We start from the raw sequence: 17,942 nt of genomic DNA on the forward strand, positions 1-17,942 counted from the left end.
TGTTTGTTTCTCTTGATACAATAGTACAGAGTGACAAACTGCCCTCCTGATGACCTCTTCCCTTATTTCTGTTTTTGACTGATTAATGGAGCAAAGATTTGAACCACAACGGAGGCATGAAACCGGCTTCATGGTCACAGTTAATGAGCAGCTATTGATCCTGGTAAAGGGCATCGATATGTGATAGGAGCTTCAAAAACTAATTAAAAACCACATGCAAGCACCAGTGAGTTCTCTCCATGTGCTTAACTTTACCATAATATTATCCTTATCCAAATCCAATATTTCAATTTTAACCTGAGACCCACCAATAAAATGTTTCTTTTAAGTGAGGACTGGAAAATGTCCTCACTTTGGGGGTTTTTTTATTTGGAGGGAAGTCACACAACAATAAGATAGGATACACAAGAATTCACCCAAAAGTGTTACAGTAAGAAGGAAATTAGATCCACATATAGACTGACTGTCAAATTAGTTACTTCATGCCAGGAAGAATCACCAGTAAAAGATCTATATTAAAGAGGAACTACACCCATTTTCAAAATTCATTCATGTATTTTCTATTGTCTAAGACAGTCTCAAAATATTTGTAAACATGAACAACTCTCTCTCAAATCCAAAGTCACCAAGTATAAAGTCTAGAGCTGCTCCACAGACAATGAATTGGGAAAGATGGCTTAGATGACACCGAAAGCACTCAGGGAAATGTTCTGAGTATATGGTTACATTTTCTGTTTCACAACCAAGACTCATTCAAAAAGAAAATGAACATTCTGCGGGTACAAAATCAGGCTCCTATTCATTGCCTGTGGAGCAGCTCCAGACTTTATACTTGATGACATCACGAGTTTGAGACTCACTTCTCTGGTTTCTGGCCTTGGGAGAGAGTAGCTCATGCTCACATACTGATTGAACTTTTCAGAGCCAAGGAAATAACATATTAGATTTCTTAAATTAAGGGATGTTCCCTTTATGTCCCATTGGAAGTGCATGATAATCTTGTAAACACACACAATCCACCAGAGTTAAGGTAGACAGAGTAAAATACATAAGAGTTAGCCCGACAGTAATTTAATAACTAGCCACTGAGAATGTTGTATTGGCATCTCATTAGCTCCAGACAGCTAGTATAGTGGCTAGCTTGGTTAGAAAAACAAAATTCTAAATCACATATTTATAGTCACATTCATTCATTCATTCATTCATGCTCAATTTCCGCAACTACTTAGCCTGTTAGGGGTCACGGGGGAGCCTATCCCAGCTGTTATTGGGCAAGAGGCAGGGTATACCCTGGACAGGTCGCCAGACTATCTCAGAGCTGACACATAGAGACAGACAACCATTCAAGAATACGGCCAATTTAGTGTCACCAACTGACCTAGCCTGCATGTCTTTGGACTGTGGGAGGAAGCCAGAATACCCAGAGAACGTGCATGCACCACCCACCCAATCACCAGTGCAGCCCAAGTCTTCCAAGTAAATGTTGTGGCTGATTGTTGGATATATTTGCTTGGTCACAAATCTAACATGTAACATAGTCAGTAAACTGTAACTGCTGCAAAATGGTGTCAGTAGCGGTTACAACTAGCAACAACTGAAACCAGCTGCTGGTGGCCTATTAATCACTCTCACTTTAACCTCCTCTCTGTAATTGCAGGTGTTGGTGTCTCAGCTCCTCTGGCAACAGCACTCTAATTAAAACAGGTTAATTGCTGTCCAGGAAGAACAAGACTGAGGACACCACAAGTAATTAATATGATAACTTTCAACACCAAAAAGAGCAAATTTTCACCCCCACACATACAACCAACTGTGAATAATGGTCACCAACATCTGGTGAGAGGGAGAACAAAGAGTTGACTTAGTAGGAAACAAATACAACATTAATGAGTGTTCAGTCAGTTTAGATATTAAAGACAATTGCACAATTTTAGTATTATGGTTCACAATTTCATTAATTGATGTAAGAAGGACACAGGTAACTTCTTGTTGTGCCGTACGCCTTTGACTAATGCAAGGCGGTTTACATCAGTCGTCCTTGGATAAATCTTGGTACACAGTACAGGTAGATTGCCCTTGCTCAGGAGCACTTAAGCAGTATTGTCCATCATCAGTACACAGATGATCAGGTTACCTTTCAGGTTCAGAAATGGAGAGGAGAGGAAATCTGGAAGGATCAAACACACGCTGCAAAAGAGAAAAATAATCGGACAATTGTCTAAAGGTAGTTTTTAACCGTTGGTTGTTTGAACTGTTGCTCAGATTGATGACAAATTAACTTGTGTTCCAGGACATCGCGACAGGCTTTTTAAACCAATTTCTGAGATTTTATAAACCAAACAATTAATTGAGAAAATAGTCTGCAGATGCAGCCCTGGTCTTCTTACAGTTCAAATTACTTTAGAAAATCTTTTCACAAGTGGATGAATAATTAAGCAAAATGTGGGGTGAAGTGTATAATTTTAGGATGGGTTATTCAAAAAAATGCAAAATATGCGCATATTAGCACGGTAATTTCCTCCTTCATTTCAGAGAACGCCAGGGTCAGAGCCCCTACTCTCTCCATTATCAGTAATGGACAGAGAGGAGAACCAAAGAAGAGCAGAAGAAAAGGGAAAAAGTGGACTAATGAGTCATATAGAGAGGACAGTCTGTGAGAAAAGATTCCTGTTGGTGTGGCCATGGAAAATGTAGAATTTCTACTGTCTGTGAGATGAGAAAGGGCGTCGGTGACTCTCTCTTTCTCTCTTTTTCATTCCCTCCTTCCCTCTGTTCTACTGTTTTCCTCCCTTCCCCCCAGTGTTTCCTCCCTCCGTGACATTCATTCTGCTGGGAACCGCAGAACACTTCGCACCTGAGCAGCACATCTCACACGTACATATGAGAGTCTTAAATTGAAAACTCGCAAACACATACACATGGACATAAGTTCATGACATAAGATCAACTCTCACGAAAGACAATAATCACAAAAGCACGAAAACCGCAGCGTGTGCCTGTACAGAGAGGTCACCTTGCAGACAAAAAATATGTGCAAATATACTTGCTGCAGGTAAAAGTGAGTAAAAACTGATCTGTTCCTCCGATTGAATGATCAGATCTCTGAACAAAATGTACAGTATCTATGGACTGGGACACACCCTTTCCTTTCTCGCTGTCCTCCCTCACGATTTATGCTGACAACGTTTGGCAAACGGCTTTCTTCTTTTCATCTTGTTCGCGACTTCCTCTCTGTAACTCCCTAACTATTTGCTTTGATAACATTTGGTTGGGGAGTGAATTTACATAACGGAATCCAGAGTCTGTCTGCAGGGGGAAATCTGCATGAACGGACTCTGGGGAACAAAGAGGTGGAGGAGAGGAGAGAGGGGGAAATTCAAATCACAGATCATTTTCTGATAGGGATGTTTCTGTAAACAATTTAAGAATTGTATATGTGTTAAAATGTGTAATTTATACATGAAAAATATGTCGATTAACACTAATATATGTGTATTACCTCTCACATGATTATGGACACTAAACACCAATAAATGCACAATATTCGAAACAAACATCTTAGTGTTTAACACATGTGCATGAAACATGTGTTAAACACTAAGATGTTTGTTTCGAATATTGTGCATTTATTTCTTTTTGTGTGGGAGGGGGTTTGATTGTCCTGGTTGTTTCTGGATTGTGAACGGTAATTGCTGTTACTGTATTCTGTGTTACTGTAATTAAAACATTTCTGGCACTATAATTTCCCTCGGGATAAATATAGTTCTATTGAACTGAATTGAATTAAACAGAATTGAACAGTTATCTTTATTATCCATTAATGTGTAGATTATATAGCTTCATGACCCTCACCATGACCATGTAAGTCCACCACTTTGGTCCCAAGTGAAATATTTCAACTACTGTATGTATTGCCTTAAATTTTGTGAAGTTCCAACAGCAGGTCAAAGTTTTCACTTATGGTGTAAAATATTAAATGTCTGTTAAATGGATTGGCACAAAATTGTGTCGCGACATTCCTGTTTCCCGAGGATTAATCCCAATGAGCTTCATCATCCCTGACTTTTCCTATAGCACCAATGTTTTTGATTTGACTTTCGTTTTTGCGCTAATTATCAAATATTAGCACACACAGTAGGGATTGTAAACATGGTAGATATTACACCTGCTCAACATAAGCATGTAAGCACTATCATTGATTGTGTTAGTATGCTGAAGCTAGCATTTAGCTCATGTACAGCCTTACAGAGCAACTATTGTGTCTGTCTTGTTTCAATTAACTGATTGATCATGTAGTGGATTGCTATTTCCCAATTTATTGTCTGACCAACTGCTCAAACCCCCCAAAATATTGTATGTTTCTATACTTAAACAGAGAAAAGCAAAAAAATCATCACCAGAATCTACTGACGAAGAGCTTCGTGAAATTGAAGAACAGAGGAAGAGAGAGAGAGAGGCACAACAGGTAACGTTAGAGGACGACAGAGGAGGAATGGCTACTGGAAGGATTTAGCTCTGGAGCTCGGTGGTGTAACGTTACCTGTGAATGCTGTACCCCAGTGCCCACAGAAGAGGAATACCTCTGTTGCAAGGAATGGGACCAGTTGCAGCTTTAGCTAAATGGTAAACAACAAACATGGCACCACACCGGTAAGGTAAGACAACACGTTTACATGTCGTTTTCTATATGTTCTCTGACATTTATCCTAACGATATGAGGCGGTCTTTGCGGAGAAAAAGCTTGTTTAGTGGACTAACTTTGCACTTGAACGGATGCCCGTTCAATTACGTTTTAATAGGTCTGACGCTACGGCTGTATCTAGGCTAACGGCTAACATGCTAACTATTATTTCTATGTCACTAGTGACTTGAAACAAATTTAGGACGATAGGAGACGGGTTGAAATAAACCGAAATTTCCCTTTAAGGTGCTGAAAGCAACAAATATTTGGCAAATTTGCTCGATAAATGATTCTAATGATCGTCTAACTGCTTGATCGACTGGTTGTTTCAAGCACTAGCATGATATACTGTCATATCCAAAAATAGACAGTAAAAGTATGCATTAAAATAGCATTTACAAAGCTTATATCAAGAATAATATAGTGCAAAATCTGTATAAAAATGGTCATGTATGATAGTTCTGTCTTCAGATGGGATATTATCCTGTCACTGTGCGTGATTAGCATATGTGATATTCCTGCCACTGACCATTCAGGAGCTAGACACTGAGGCTTTTCTGGAATGTCACACAAGGTCAGCGTCTGGCAAGCTACTCAGTTGCCAAGTATCCAATCATGTCCGTCTTCCTAACCTTCCTTCATGCAGCTATCTACTAAACAGTGTTGAAAATCCTATGGCCATTCATCTTAGAAAAAATAATAAGCACCGTCTTGAGTAAAAGTGAGAGTTATGGTCACACAGGGTTAGCAGGTCATTGAGTTCAGAGGTCAGACCCCTAGACTGCTGTTTGACCATGGATGAGAGGGGGGCTGTAATGTGTTAAATTGGCCTTTGAATCCCTCTGGAGTTTTCTCTACCTAGCCTTTGTATAGTGTAGCTTAATCCTATAGCCTGCTGAGGATTCTGGACCATTCTTATAATCATAATATTGATTCAAAACCCTCTGACGTTTATTATCTCCACTTTCATATTCTCCAAAATCACTTACTAAAGAGATAGAAAAAAAGAAAAAGAAAATAGTTCCTGTATGAAACTGCTCACAACAAGGTCTGTGGATCATCTCCAGTGACCAGGTCATGATTTCTGAAAGAAACATTGTATTTTTTGGTGCTTTTAGCACCACAATCCGAGTGCCATCTAATTGCATTATATTTGAGAGAAGGCAGACATCTCTACGGCTGATATCTCCAACACTCAGTAACTCACATCAAGGCAATCTAGACTGATAAATAGCACCACCAAAATGTAAAAGGGGATAAAATGAACCGCAGGAAAGAGAAATTTAGAAGCAAACCGTGTTCGGGGGCTCCACTCTCATGATCACATGACACAGAGCTCAGGGGTCAGAGGTTAGGTCACGGGGGCCTTGTAATTAGTCTGTCTACCAACCAACCATGTCTCATAGGGCGGGCACCATTTATGGCATCTCACCCCTGACCTATGGCTCCTAGTCTCTAAAGTATCCCCACAATGTCAGTGGTAGACAGCCTACCGGAAGGTGAGCTCTCACCCAAGAGAATAGAGGAAGGTAGCAGGGGAGTGAGCACCAATACCTCAATGGGATCATTCAGTTTAAAGCACAGAATAGGTTCCTGTGTTTGTTTCAAAACATCAATGTATGTGAGTGCATGCAGTTACCAGACTGCACTGTCTCTCAAGAGAGTAACAATGGTACTCTAAATCACAAAAACCTGTGCCAACACAGTAACAGCTGAGACGATTGGTTGATTAATTAATTAACTGATTGTCAGAACTTAAACCAGCAACTACTGATAATTACTTGTTTTTAAGGGATACTCCAGCAATTCAGTATTGTACTTTCATGAAGTTGATGGACTCAACAGACAAATTTTGCCGGTTAAAATGTGTGCAGTGGAGAGATATCCTTAATTTTAGCTCCTTGTATGGGTCAAGCCCCAAAAACACTGATCCTACACTTCCCATAATGCATCTCAATAGCATCTTTCATAAGACCTTGCCTACCAAGTAAAAACCCACACCCCCATTTGGTGATGCAAACTTTCTGTTATAAATGTGACATTTCCACATCCAAGTTGACATGACTCTAATGACATCATCAGCTACTTTTCTCAAACTTTGGGGTGCTCCCTCTATAGGAAAAATAGACATATATGCAACATATTACATATAATGCAACAGTCTAGGAAGTACTCCTCACAATGAGTAAATAAGATTTTTTTTTTTTAATCTTCGAAGACTTCTTATGGCTTTTGGGCTGTGGGTCACAAAAAAAAAATGGACCATTTTGTTTTTTTCTAAAACTAACCACATGCTTTTGTTGCCTAAACCCAACCAGGGACTTCTTTTACCTGAACCTATGGGAAATAAATGGAAAACCCAGGTGTTTTACCTACATAGTACATTTATTTTAAAAAAGACTACATGCATGTAACAAGCAGAAACTGTACAATTTCTGTGAAAACGGAAAAGACGCAATGTATGTAGCAAGCGCCACTTGAAATGCTGTCCATGAACATCCAAAACTGACACAGGAGGCTATAGCGTGTCACATTTTGATGTTTATGATCACTGACAAAGTGGTGGTATTTGACGATTTGATTGTTAGAGCCCTAAATACAATAATCCTGGCTGAGACCAAGCCGCAACCTCCTGGGCTGAAAAATCAACCCAACGCCCCAAAGTGCCCAAAACTGCAGCTCCCCGAATGGCCACTTAAGGCTGGCTCTAAAAGAGAGTCAATCTCCAAAGACCCCCAACTACAGCAGAAATAAACATGTTTACAGCCTGGTACAAAAATGCTTTTGGTCTCTATAGCTATTTCATCATTCATGACAACTGGCATGAATGATGATGTGAACAGCCAAAATGCCAAAGGATTCAAAACAGGAGTTCACAAACCAATGGTAATTGGTAACATCCATTATGTCCATGGCTGAGACCCTGAGGCAATTTAATTCCACACCTGAACTGACTGCCATTTTGCTTCAATCACATCTGTTTGGAGGCCCTGCACCCAAATAAGCTTTTCATTTCCCAACTGTTTGATACCAAGAAAAATGGAGGAATATTCCACCTCAGACAGATCAACATTACATGTTCAAGGCGAGTGGGAACATAGCACGTATAGCGTGCTGCTGTAAAACAAGTGAAAGCCTGTCCAGAGTGTTAAGCCAGAGTGCTGGGCCATACATCTACTGTTGCAGCCTGGGGGGAACGCTAGAGAGCCACCTCCAGAAATGTGACCACACTTGTTCTTGTCAGCAGTGCTTCAGAGCGCAAAGCTGGACGTGTATGGAAAAAAAAGAACACAACCCTGGACATGTTCATATACAAAGTACAACTATTAACAGAGGAGCATAGACACAGGAAAGTACACAGGCACATGCTGATAAAGTGCACTTCTCTCCTCTTATATAACTTGGTTGAAAAGAAGAACCTTCACCTCTGAGTCATCTTTCAGTGAACACCAGAGGGACAGCCACCACTTCCAAGTGTGACTGTGTACATGTGGGTGTTGGATATCAGTTAATACAGGACACCCCCCCCCCCTTTTCTTTTTTAATATGATGCACACACACATACACTCGCTGCGATTAGATAAGCAAAAAAGGACTGGACCCTGAAAGACTGGTTCACCGCTGCTTTTGGAAGGAACAGGCGCAGCTACTGTGCCGTGTCAAACCCTGAAGCAACGGCTATTAAAGGAAGAATACACCTTAAGCATTACCTTTCACCTGAAAGCTTGTTGTTAAGATGCAGTGACAGTTGTGCTCCAAGCCTTACATAAGTATGGCTTGTCTGTTTTGTGTTGGTTCATTCGAGGGTTTAACTGAATCTGAAGGCGTGCTGTGAAGGTGAAGGCTGGTGCTGACGTTTTAGCTGGTATGCTTGTTTCAACATTATAAAGTGTTCTTTATGAAACACCACTTCGATATGAGGCACTAATATCAGTTAGTACTTAAACCTGTGATTCTCTGTGCTGTGGATCCAGAATAAATCAAAAATCTAATCTGACAAAGTCCAACACATACATCTTATCTGAAAAAGAAAATATGCTGATCATAAACGTTCGATATTAATTGAAATATGAACGTTCACATGATCTTTTATCAGCAGCTGGCTGGATAACACTCATTGTCTTTCTCATCCTATTCTTTTTCTGTGCTTTCATACAAAGCTTTGTTGGACTCCCCTGCTGTCACAGCCTCTCTCCCTCACTGTCAGCAGCATTGGTAAGTCTCTATTATTCATCACCTCCACTCCCAGGCTATTTATACCAGCTTTTACAGTCAGTCTGTCTTTCCGCTCTGCTGGCTGCATCTGTCTACACTAATACAGCTATTTCACCTTGTATATGCAGTTTTGGGCTGGCAACGAGTTCTTGGCCTGAAACAGCACTACAGGTACCCAAGCACAGTGGAAAGACTTATGCACACACTGACTTTTGTGCATAACGGCCAATTCATCCTGCTGCATAAAAGAAAGGCTACTTTTTGCTCTGTAAAAATGGGTTAAAATTATACTGCAATCACTTGTGTGTTTTTACTGAACACCTGCAGATGTTCATTTTTCTTAAGATTGCCTGACTTTTCATCTAGCATTGCCACCTATTTTGCCACCTGACTGCCTTCAAATCTAAACTTCAACAGAAGTAGATTATTTACTATCAAGTAGAAAGCTGACACATCCCATGTGCTGATGGATTTCCCCATGTTGTGCTATGTATATGATTATTCCGCTGCACATTTTCAGAGCTATAACATTTCATGTATGAATTTAAACTACACACACACTGCAGCTTGCCTCTGGATTGCTCCCTGAAGTATTAACTCCATTGAAGGCCCTCCAATATCTCATTTCCCCGGAGAGAAGAGCAGAGAGTGCCAAGTCACTTCCCATGGGAGCATCTGCCATCGCCATGAAAAGGAAAAGGCTTTAAGAGCATGCAATTTTTACATGCCATGTGTTGGCTATATGTAAGGGATGTGTATACTGTATAAGAGTGTGTCCATGTGTGGTACTGTGAGAGTGTGTGTGTGCATGTGTTAGACAGCACAGGGCACAGCTGTTCAGTTTAATATCATGGATGAAGACCAAGATTCCAATTTCAACCCAAAATGTCTGATCACAAGTTGTTATTTATATTTTAGTAGGGTGTCTCCCGATGGGCTGTCTGAGATGAAATTTAATGTTTTAATGTGCAACAGTGATCAATATTTTAAAGGGAATAATGGCCTCCAGTGCAGAATAATAAGGCCTGTGTGCTGTGGCGATGAAAATAATATTAACAGCATTAACTTGTGGACATTTCCAACCACTAGCACCACTACAATGTAAAAATATGCAAATCCCCTAGAGAAATTTTTTAATCGTGAAAAGAAGGACAAAATATGATCCAATTCATCTGTAATGAAGCATCATACCTGTACTTGTGATAATTTGCGTTATGAAGAGTAGCAATGCCCTCTAAAGGATGATGCTGCTCAACACACAGTCCAGGTAAAAGCTGATGACGGCTTTTGGTGTCAGGACCTCCCAAAAACTCCCTGCCTCAGAAACTACCAAGGCTTTCAGATTCACTAACAGCTTAAAAATCATCTCTTAAAGCTACTTGTTTTAAATGCTCGATGTTTGTCTTTTTATTGTACTGTTTTGTTAATGTCAAAATTCAATTTAAATCAATTGTATTTACAAAGCCCAATATCACAAATTACAGTTTGCCTCAGAGGGCTTTACAGCATCCAACATCCTTCTGTCCTTTGGACCCTCACAGCAGATAAGGACAACTCCCCCCAAAAAACCCTTCAATAGGGAAAAAAAGGTAGAAACCTTAGAAGAGCAACTGTGGAGGGATCCCTTTTCCAGGACGGACAGACGTGCAATAGACGTCATGTGTACAGAACAGATCAACAAACAGATGTACGGTCATCCATACATCAAAATGAGAGGGAGAGACAGAGAGAGACTCATGGCAAACAGTAAGGACAATAACATTTATTTTATAATAAGGCTTTTAACCAAAACCAAGAAGCACAACCACATCACACAAGTTTTGGCCTTTTTGCATTGGCTCCCTGCTTATTTTAGGATTGACTTTAAAATCTTATTAATTACCTTTAAGGTTCTTCACGGCCTGGCTCCAGATTACATGTCAGACCTGTTAGCCTATGAATCTATGCGTAGTTTGAGATCCTTGGGCAGAGGTCTTCTGCTTGTTCCAGAGTCCAGGCTGACGACCAAAGGGGACAGAACTTTTGCAATCAGGGCCCTGAGGCTCTGGAATGACCTCCCCAAGGATACAAGGCTGTCTGAGTCACTGGCTTTGTTAAAGGCTCTCCTAAAAACGTACTTCTGTCAGAAAGCATACCCTGACTTTGTCTGAGCTGTCTATTTTATTGCTATCTTACTGATGCTTCCCATTTATTATCTTGATCTTGATTTCAGTTTTGGTCTTCTTTATTTCATCTTTTACTCAGTTGACATGGCATGTATATGTAGCCTATATGTATAAGGCCAAAAGGTCCTACAGGCCAGGGTCTTCAACCAGTTCAGTGACTTTCAGGGCTGCAACTAACGATTATTTTCATTGTTGACTAATCTGTCAATTATTTCTTCGATTAGTCAACTAATCATTTTACCAAAAAATGTGTTAAAATGTTGTTAAATGTCGGTCTGTCTCTCCCAAACCCCCCAAAAATGTCATCTAATGTCTTGTTTCGTACTCACGCCAAAGGGTTTTAGTTCACCGTCATGGGAGAGTGTGAAGAACCTGCAATAAGAGTATTTTGGGGTACTTTTATAGTACTTTTCTATGAAAAATGACTCAAACCGATTAGTCGACTACTAAAATAGTCACCGGTTATTTTAATAGTCGATTAGACAGCAATTAGTCAACTAATGGTTGTAGCCCTAGTGTCGTTAAGATCTTAAGTGTCTCCTTCAACATATCTTAAACATTCATTTGTCTTACCTGCAGCATGGCCTGTCTGTCAGGTGTCAGGTGGACTGCGCAACATGATGACTGATCACCAGGGACCACAACACAGATATCAATATTTCAGAGCAATGTCATGAGTCTGTAAAATTGTACAGGAGGAAAGTGCAAGTGACACAATAAAAACTGGAGTCCTAAAGATTTACACTGTTTAGAACATAATTATTGGTACACCACCTGTTTTCATCCTTCATTCATGTATCTCAAACTTCAAATGTCTCCCCCTTGTGTTGGCTGAATGTATTTTACATTTGTAGCCTATAATTCCTTTCTTGTGTTTGCCGAAACTGTTGAGCCTATTCAATTAACTTACTACTCACTGGAAAGTAATTTAAATACTAGACACTAAGAGTAATTAGTAACATTACTAAGCGTTACTAAAATGTGCTACACAAAGCTACCTTTGTTACCGTTAGCAACAGCGACTAGCAAGGTGTAAGCTAGCCTACACGTTGGAGCCATTTAGTGACCGGAGAAAACTTTATCACGAAACAACGGTTATTAGCTAGTTGCTAAAAATGTATAACATGTAAATAACTTCGTTCATGACTTACCTGAAACGGCTTTTCTCTTGTTTAGGTTGATGCTAGCCTCACCTGTGGCTACATGTCTGGTACCGGTGTTATAACGACATTTGTGACCCGTTGGATTCTATGACACCAGGGGCCCCCTGTTTCGTCACAGTTCCCATCAGGTACAGGTGCACAAGGCCCACCAAAGATTTGCCAGGACACTCAGAACAAATATTCCTATACTGTTAATACTACTTGGTAATTTGATTTTTGTATGTTGGCTAGATAGAAGCTAAAATTATAGTGTTATAACTTGATGTGGACTCTGCAGCCCCTCAAAAGATTACAGGTTACTGTGTAATTTAGTGCCATCTAGTGGTGAAGATGAAGAACTGAAACTTCTCTCATTGAGAATGTATGAGATACAGGTCTTTGGTCATGTGAATGGCCCTATCTAGAGCCAGTGGGCCTTTCACAAACCAGATCCTACCCACTCCCACTCTGTAACTCTGTTTGTGGTCACCTTGACAGCAGACTGAAAACTTTGAGACAAACTTCCCTCTAAGCAGCAAGAAAAGGAACTGTCGCAACTTTTCGTAACCATGGAGAAAAATAAAGCTTTATCTTATTTTGTGTTCTTCATATGTATTTTTAGCACTTGTATTTTATCTGTATGTGCTGCTGTTGTTTATGTGAGTGTTTCTATATTATCTTTTGTCATTAAAATAAACAAGTAACTCATTAATAGGTAAATACAGACTAAGAAATAAATAGAAATTAAACATACTCTGAAGCTTCTTTGGTGGATTTCTTTTTTTTTTTACTCTGTTTATAAGCTACTTTACAATACAGATGCTTTACAACCAAATGAATGCGACCATTGTCTAAACACTCGAGACTGGTATATTTTATTCTTCATACAACATAACCTTTAATATATTGACGTTTCTCTGACAATATTAAATCTCTTAGTTTCAGCAGTTTACATTCTACACTCCTGGGGCAGCTACGTGACTCGTCCACCTTAACCTACACTTTAGCCCACAATCAGCCCCTTTGGCCTGTTGGCCCGGAAGGAGAAGCCTCAACAAAAATGCTACATTAGCGATTAGCTAGCTTTATAGTATTAGGTTAAAAGATGTGGTTACGTTTCGAGTAACATCTAATTTTTTACAAAGTTACAATGTTATAGCAGGGTTCACTGTCACAATGGTGGGTTTTGTTTTGTGCTAGTGGTAGGTGTAGTTTGTAGGTGTGTGTCATGTATGCTACACACAGAATGTCTGTGGTTACATATCCAAACTGTCCACTGTGAGAAATTATCATTCAAACTCAAATGCTCGACTTATTAAGCTTAAATCCCATGGCTATTTCAGGTTTCTGTTTCAACTGTTATCTACACACGCACAGTAAACTGACAGAACTACCACACGTGATTCAGATGGACAATTTATTCATCAGCTTTGTAAACTGTATACATCTGATTATCACTTGTGCGTTATCAATTCTTTGGGACCAAAACTACTCAGCAGACATATAAACCCAAACAAACAATTGTCATGAGGAACTGACAGGGTAAAGCATGAATCATCTACTCTGTAAATAAAAAGTGTACTGAAAAGGACAAACTGTCACATTAAGTAGCTATGTTGGTCTTAGTAAGTGCTGTGGGGAAAAACTGTTTCCAGTGCTTTGTGTTGATCGTTTACTGGGTGATGCCAATGACACCACAGGCTAGACGTCCACCAGCGTTGCCTGTCTTTAGACTCTCATCATTGCCCCCTTTTCCCAGGTCATCGGCCTTCTCATGGATCTGCACACAGGACAGACAGCGCAGTTAAAGGTTTTCATCATCAACGGTTCATAGCCTTGATGCTCAATTCCAGGTGTAATAAAAAAGGTTTTTTCCCCCCTTACCACCATGGTTCTGCCAATGATGGAGTATGGGCCATTGAGGGTGAGCATCTTGTCCGTGATGTCTATCTTGGCAACGTTATCGTCTCCTGCAGTCACATTTCCCAGGTCTCCAACATGCCTATTTACACAAAAAAAACAACATAAAATTTGCTTTTTTAGTTGTGGTGGTCTGTGAGAAACAAACCTCAACATCCTGCTGAACACCATTTCCAATCCCATAAATAGTGACAGAAATTAAGTTCAATGTTTCAACAACTAATGAAAACACTTCCATATTTCAGGGGGGAACCTTTGCTGCAAGTTGCACCCCTGTCTCTCTCCCCATGAGTCCCGTCTGCACCTCAACAGTTGCAATCTAATAAAAAGGCCAAAAAGTGTAGCATCAAACAAGGGTTTCTATGTCTTAAGGAAAGTTGTATTTAAGACTTTTAATGCCACTTTTTGAAGTGGGCACATGGTGGTACAGAGGTTAGCAATGTTGCTTCACAGCAAGAGGGTTCTTTTTTCGAACCCAGGGTGGGGGATCCCTTCTGTGCTGACTTTGCATGTTCTCCCTGTGTCTGCATGTCCAAAGACATGACAAAGACAGGTTATTTTGTGAATCTAAACTGGCTGTAGGTGTGAATGTGAGCATGAATAGTTGTCTGCCAAAACAGAAAGCAAAACAATGCTGTCAAGTTCTGTGACTCGAAATCATTTGTTATCAGACACATCATCAAACTAAAAATAGACCGTGTACAAAACTATGCAAAGCTTGCTGAGTTGTTGCTAAACCATAGTGATTAAGCCTTATCTTTTCAATCAGACATCTATCCTTGTCCCTGCAAGTTTTACAGAGTCATGATTTAGTCACTCATTTTTCATTTGAGGAAGCTTTAAATGTACTGCTGGACATGAGTCTATGGGTTCTGATAAATGTTAACCATTTGCATCATCTGTTATAATGAGCAACACGAAGCACAATGACTTGCTGAACATTGCAATGGCTCATATCAAGTCTTCCCTAAGACTGGTCTCACCTGTCCGCATCAGTAGGACCGGCATGATACTTGTTGTGGGGGTTGAAGTGAGGCCCTGCACTGATGCACCCTGGGGGGTGGGGGTGGGGGGTGGGGGGTGAGAGAGAGAGAGAGAGAGAGAGAGAGACACACACACACGCACACACACACAGAGTCAGTCTGAGAGAAGGTTATCTGAAACCAGTAATGCACATATTACATTAATTTGCCAGTCCTGCAATTTAAGAGGCCTGATAGATCAACACACAACTGCTGTCAGATGCTCACCGTTTGTATTGTCTCCAAAAGCATGGACGTGGAAACCATGCTCACCAGGAGTAAGGCCTTTGATTTCTCCTGTCAGCTTCACAGGGGCTGAATCACTCTAAGAGAACAAGGTAACACGATTTGTCAGGAGAATACAAGAGACACAAAGGAGCTTTCAAAGCCAGGTGGCTAGAAGGACTTGAAACTAAAGCAAACAAAGCAATGATTATTTTGGTGCCATTTGCTTTCTCAAGACAGTCAATTCTTAGTAACACATAAAAAAAAAAATCAAAATATAAAAGGAAAGCTGTTCTACAAATGATGTCATATCCAATACAAAAAGGAATAAAAACACCCAAATTAATATACTGTAAGAGTAATATATTTCTCATGGATATATGGTTCTTAATATTTTGACTTTTGTTTTTTACTCTTTGTATTTGTACTTTATGCATTTGTTTTACGTTATTGTTTTTTGCGTGTATGTGTAAGTGTGCATTTGTATATGCTACTTAATATTTATCTAATTGGTTAATTGATTGGTCAGTCAATTGATAAATTGAACTTTTCTCTTCTTTTTTAATTCTTAGCCTATTGTTGCTGTACAGGAAGTGTGAAATACTGAAAGAAAAACTGTAGTAAGAACCTTAATATGAAATGGATTCAAAGATATTTTGATTCAAAAATTTTAAAATTAAAATTTAAACCTGTACCATAACTATTGTTGTTATCTATCTTAATTTATCATTGTATATCATCCATCCATTTTAACTAAGTCTCCAATTGACCTCACTCAATCACCCAATGATAAAAATAAGCAAATTTCAATCTCTGAGAAGCCCCTTTTGTTGCTCAGAGTCTTGTGCTGCCTGGCAGGCTACTATCTGGCTCAATTTGACAGTCTGCTTATGACAGGACACTGACGTCACTGCATAAATGCAAGATTTGATTGGTTATAATCAACATAATGCTGAAGGCAGACGCCATTGACTTAATATGAAATCGAGGTGTGCCATAATTAAACAAATGTGTGTTGAAGAAGAGAACACAGGACAGGTGATTTTCAGAGCAAATATGAATGCAGTAGGTCACAAAAAATGCAATTTAGTTTCAGTTGTACTCTGAATGTCAAATGGCTGTGTTAATGGTTTTGCAACAGCAGTATAATTTAACTTTATGGGTAGCACAAAGTCTCTCATTCTGTCCAACATTGCATCACCAGCCCTGCCAAGACTAAAATATCACTGTATACACATGCATTTGCATCAAGATAGGATAGCCAGCTAAACTCCATGAACAATTAAAATAGACAAAATTTAGCCCAGTATGGGACCTTCCACCCCCATCTTGGTTTTTGGGTTGTCAAACTCAACTGTCACCCTCGGCTTCACAACCTTTTCACACATGAACTGCAGCCATGCACTTATCTAGACACTAACGTTACCACGTTGCTCGGCCTCGCTCCAACATGACCCTTATCAACCGAGACAAATACTCAACAAGAGCAGGCAGTGACTCAGCAAAAATATAATTAGTGGGCTCTCGTTAATGCAGCTTCCACTGATAGTGCACCTTTCGACTCTGACGAGGTTCTCAGCAAAACCACTACAAGCAGAAGTGCTCCCCAACTTTAGTGTGGCTCAGCAAACACTAACCACATCAGATTGGCAATTGTAGCTTAATAAACTCACACTGCAAACACTGGACTTACGCAACAGGCGTTTTCCACACGCGCTGTTGATAATTAACAAAACACGGGCCTTAAACGTTCAAAGGTTATGATTTTAATGGCAGCCAATGTTTTACGGCTGTCATTATTACTTAAATAAGTACGGCGTTCACATGAGCAGCATGCATTGACTAAAAAGTGTCACCTAACGTTACGAGTCAGTGACTGCATGCGCATTTAGCACTCATTGGTGTATTTAGACGGTGCAGGCTAACATTAATTTGCACTGACTAAGCGTGCACGGTTAGATATCGTAACGCCATGCAAATACAGCAGCGGTTTGTTATATCAGACTAACTTCGACCCCTTGTCATTCAAATGTAAAACGTCGCTAGCTAGCTAGGTCTCCCGAAAACCGATCTAACCGGTTTGAAGATGGAGAACTAGCATTCGTGCGCTAACGCTCCCAGGAGGATGCACGTCAAATCTCCAGGTAGTTTCCCTAAAATAACGAACAAGACATTTATTACTGTGAAAACAACTGCACGCCTTACCTCCTGCTCAAAATACACGGTCCCGCTGGTCTCTCCAGCTCCTTTCAACACACACACAGCTTTCAAAACCATTTTCGCAGCAATTTCAGTAGACGCCTAAGTTTCTGGTGCGCTTGCTAGAGACAACCAACTGTAATCAAGTGCTTGGTGGGCGGGCGTATGATACAGACAGCCAATAGGAATCAAGCAGAATCAAAAAGCCAAGTTTTGATTGGTCGTTGGTGGGGAGCTGCCTATTACGCAGGTGAGCAAATCCTTATCAAACTTGGCTCAAATTGACTAACAGTCATCGGGCCACATGACAACTTTTAATCAGCAATATCATAAATTAAATTGAAAGATGACACTTGCTATTACTAAATGTATT

General features: G+C 40.0%; 2 protein-coding genes across 3 annotated transcripts in view; both read right to left on the bottom strand.

Moving 5' to 3' along the window:
* The window catches only part of LOC125898995 (rho guanine nucleotide exchange factor TIAM1-like), a 92,326-nt gene extending 79,970 nt beyond the window's left edge, over positions 1-12,356 (bottom strand). Inside the window, exons 1-2 of one of the 2 annotated variants that reach the window (XM_049593118.1) lie at positions 12,213-12,356; positions 11,635-11,740 (exon numbers count right to left, since the gene is read on the bottom strand). The gene's annotated coding sequence lies outside the window, so the exon portion shown is untranslated. The remainder of the gene's footprint in view (positions 1-11,634; positions 11,741-12,212) is intronic. The other variant, XM_049593119.1, reaches the window with a different exon arrangement.
* A 1,247-nt stretch (positions 12,357-13,603) lies between these two features.
* sod1 (superoxide dismutase 1, soluble) lies at positions 13,604-17,716 on the bottom strand. Its single transcript, XM_049593128.1, has 5 exons — positions 17,576-17,716; positions 15,374-15,470; positions 15,107-15,176; positions 14,088-14,205; positions 13,604-13,983 (listed from the first exon to the last, which is right to left on the bottom strand). The coding sequence occupies exons 1-5, from the start codon at positions 17,645-17,647 to the stop codon at positions 13,876-13,878; spliced, it is 465 nt and encodes a 154-aa protein (XP_049449085.1). The 5' UTR covers positions 17,648-17,716; the 3' UTR covers positions 13,604-13,875.
* Positions 17,717-17,942: the final 226 nt, after the last annotated feature.

The sequence above is a fragment of the Epinephelus fuscoguttatus genome, linkage group LG12 (genome assembly GCF_011397635.1).
Source record: "Epinephelus fuscoguttatus linkage group LG12, E.fuscoguttatus.final_Chr_v1".
In the NCBI taxonomy this organism is placed as follows: domain Eukaryota; kingdom Metazoa; phylum Chordata; class Actinopteri; order Perciformes; family Serranidae; genus Epinephelus; species Epinephelus fuscoguttatus.